The sequence below is a fragment of the Cornus florida genome, unplaced genomic scaffold (genome assembly GCF_030987335.1).
Source record: "Cornus florida cultivar Cherokee Brave unplaced genomic scaffold, ASM3098733v1 CherokeeBrave_3.0.0_Hap2_Chr09, whole genome shotgun sequence".
Taxonomy (NCBI): Eukaryota; Viridiplantae; Streptophyta; class Magnoliopsida; order Cornales; family Cornaceae; genus Cornus; species Cornus florida.
The window spans coordinates 55,863,213-55,865,335 of NW_026775579.1; the positions used below are offsets into that span (position 1 = coordinate 55,863,213).

A 2,123-nucleotide genomic window follows, 5' to 3' on the forward strand; every position below is an offset into this window, starting at 1 on the left:
TCATCTTGATAGGTAAGAGGTTTAACCATTTTTGGTCGGAGATGCTCACTCCCCCTTCTAACCCATACTTCCGAGGCCATTTTTGGCCTGGAATGCCTGTCACCTTCAGAACCTCTATCTTACCATCTACTACTTTCAAACTTTCTGCGAAGACGAGAACCTGGCTGATAGGAAATTTTATTCCTTTCCACACTCTTTGGAAAGATTTCAGATTTCCTTTCTGCTGCCTTCCTTTTTGGATGAACCCGGCTTTCCTTCTCTGGAATGGTTACAGTAACTGTGTTTTCCACCTTTTGAAAAGTTAGCCATTCATGGACTTTCCTTTTCTGACCTCGGTCACTATTGGAGGGCTTTTCATTCTGCTTCTCTTTTGGAAAGTCTTTATGGCAACCTTCATTCTGAACTTTACACTTAGGGCAACAACCTTATTAGATTAAAGCAATCTGGGACTTTCGGAGTTGCCTCTCCAACTCAGCTACTATCTTCTCTATAGATGTTGCCACCTTTGGAATTTCCAACCTTCCACTGGTCACTGGATTTACCAAGTCCACCTCCTTTTTGGAATGCTCCAGAACCATGGAAACAATGTTTGTTACAACAACCTTGGGGAAAGGATTTCCATCAACACCCATGACTTCTGATTTTTCTGGAAACTTCAAACAGCCATCTTCGATTGCCTTTTGCATAATGTTGTGGAAGATAACACAATTATTAGTAGAATGCTTCCACAAATTGTGGAATTTGCAATACTCCTTCTCGGCCATTTTTGAAGCTGACGGCATCTTATGGCCCGTTGTGAAAATCAGTTACTTGTCAGCCATGAGCAAATCAAAGATTTGCTCGGCTTTAGAAATGTCAAAAGAGTAACTTCTGGAAGAGTTTGCCCCCTTCCACTTGGAACCAGAGGCGGCCTGCAAGTTAGCCATAGCTGATTTCGGTTTTGTCAAGGCCTCACAAGTGTAAGCCTTCTTTATGTTGAGCTCGGCTACGTTGACTTCAAACTCCCCTTCAGTTTCAGTGGTATATACCTCAAAGTTAGGATCACGATAGTAGGTGCCCTTGGAAGTGTTCTTCCTATCTTGCTCCTCACGAAGGAGCTCTTCATACTTAGCCACTTTGCCAACCAAGTTGAACAAGTCATGGAACTGTACACCTTCAAACTTCTTGCAAAGTTCAAATTCTAGGCCGTTCACAACCATCTTCATATATTCTTTCGGCAGCAAAGACAAATTACATTTGAACTTAGCCCACCTGAATCTGGAAAGGAAGCTCATCACAGACTCTCCAGGTAGTTGATGAAGTCTGGAAAGGTATGCCATGGACACTTCAAGCTCAGCTCTATAGAACTGAGTATGGAATAAATCCTCAAATTGCTGCCAACTTTGAATGGAGTTGGCTGGCAAGCTGGAATACCACCTGAAAGCATACCCAGTCAGTATATTTGGAAATAAGTGTACCTTCAGCCATGGATTGGCTGCTGCTTCTCCACACTGAACAGTGAACCGACTGATATGTTCCAAGGTAGACTGTTCGCCCTCTCTATTGAACGTTGCAAACTCTGGAATTCTGAAATTCCTTGGAAATTCAACTTCATCAATGAACTCTGGATAGGGCTTTCTGTAAGTGGGCCTTCCACCCCTTCGAGTTAGGCCAAATTCCTGCTGAAGGAATTCTTCAAATTGGCCTCTGTCAAGTGCCATAGGTTATGGAGGGTTGTTGTCTGGCCAACCATAAGGTTGATTGGCCACTTGATGCCCCCCACCCGCCATAAGCAAGGGGTTAGCATCTGCATAGTTGTTCCTACCACGGTTCCTTCCTCCTTGGTCAAGAAGTGACTCCCTTGGAAAAGGTTGCCCCCCAACCGCCATTGGAATGACCATAGGTGGTGGCCTTGCTGGAACAGGTGCGGCTGGCTGAATATTCATCGATCGAACATTCTATTGTGCTTGAGGATTGTGGTATGGCCATGGTTGGCCAGGCTGATCATGCCAAGTCTGCTGTAGAAATGCCACAGGTGGAGGATTCTGAACTTGTTGGATGGTTGGCATGGGCACAACTTGTGGAACAGTCATCTGTGCCACTGGAGCAGTCACAGGTGTAGCTGGAATGTAAGTTTGTGCCAT

At 44.7% G+C, this 2,123-nt stretch overlaps 1 protein-coding gene across 1 annotated transcript; it reads right to left on the reverse strand.

Annotated features, from left to right (window-relative positions):
- Positions 1 to 806: 806 nt before the first annotated feature.
- LOC132272642 (uncharacterized) lies at positions 807 to 1,700 on the reverse strand. The gene has a single exon (XM_059773744.1). The coding sequence runs from the start codon at positions 1,698 to 1,700 to the stop codon at positions 807 to 809; it is 894 nt and encodes a 297-aa protein (XP_059629727.1).
- Positions 1,701 to 2,123: the final 423 nt, after the last annotated feature.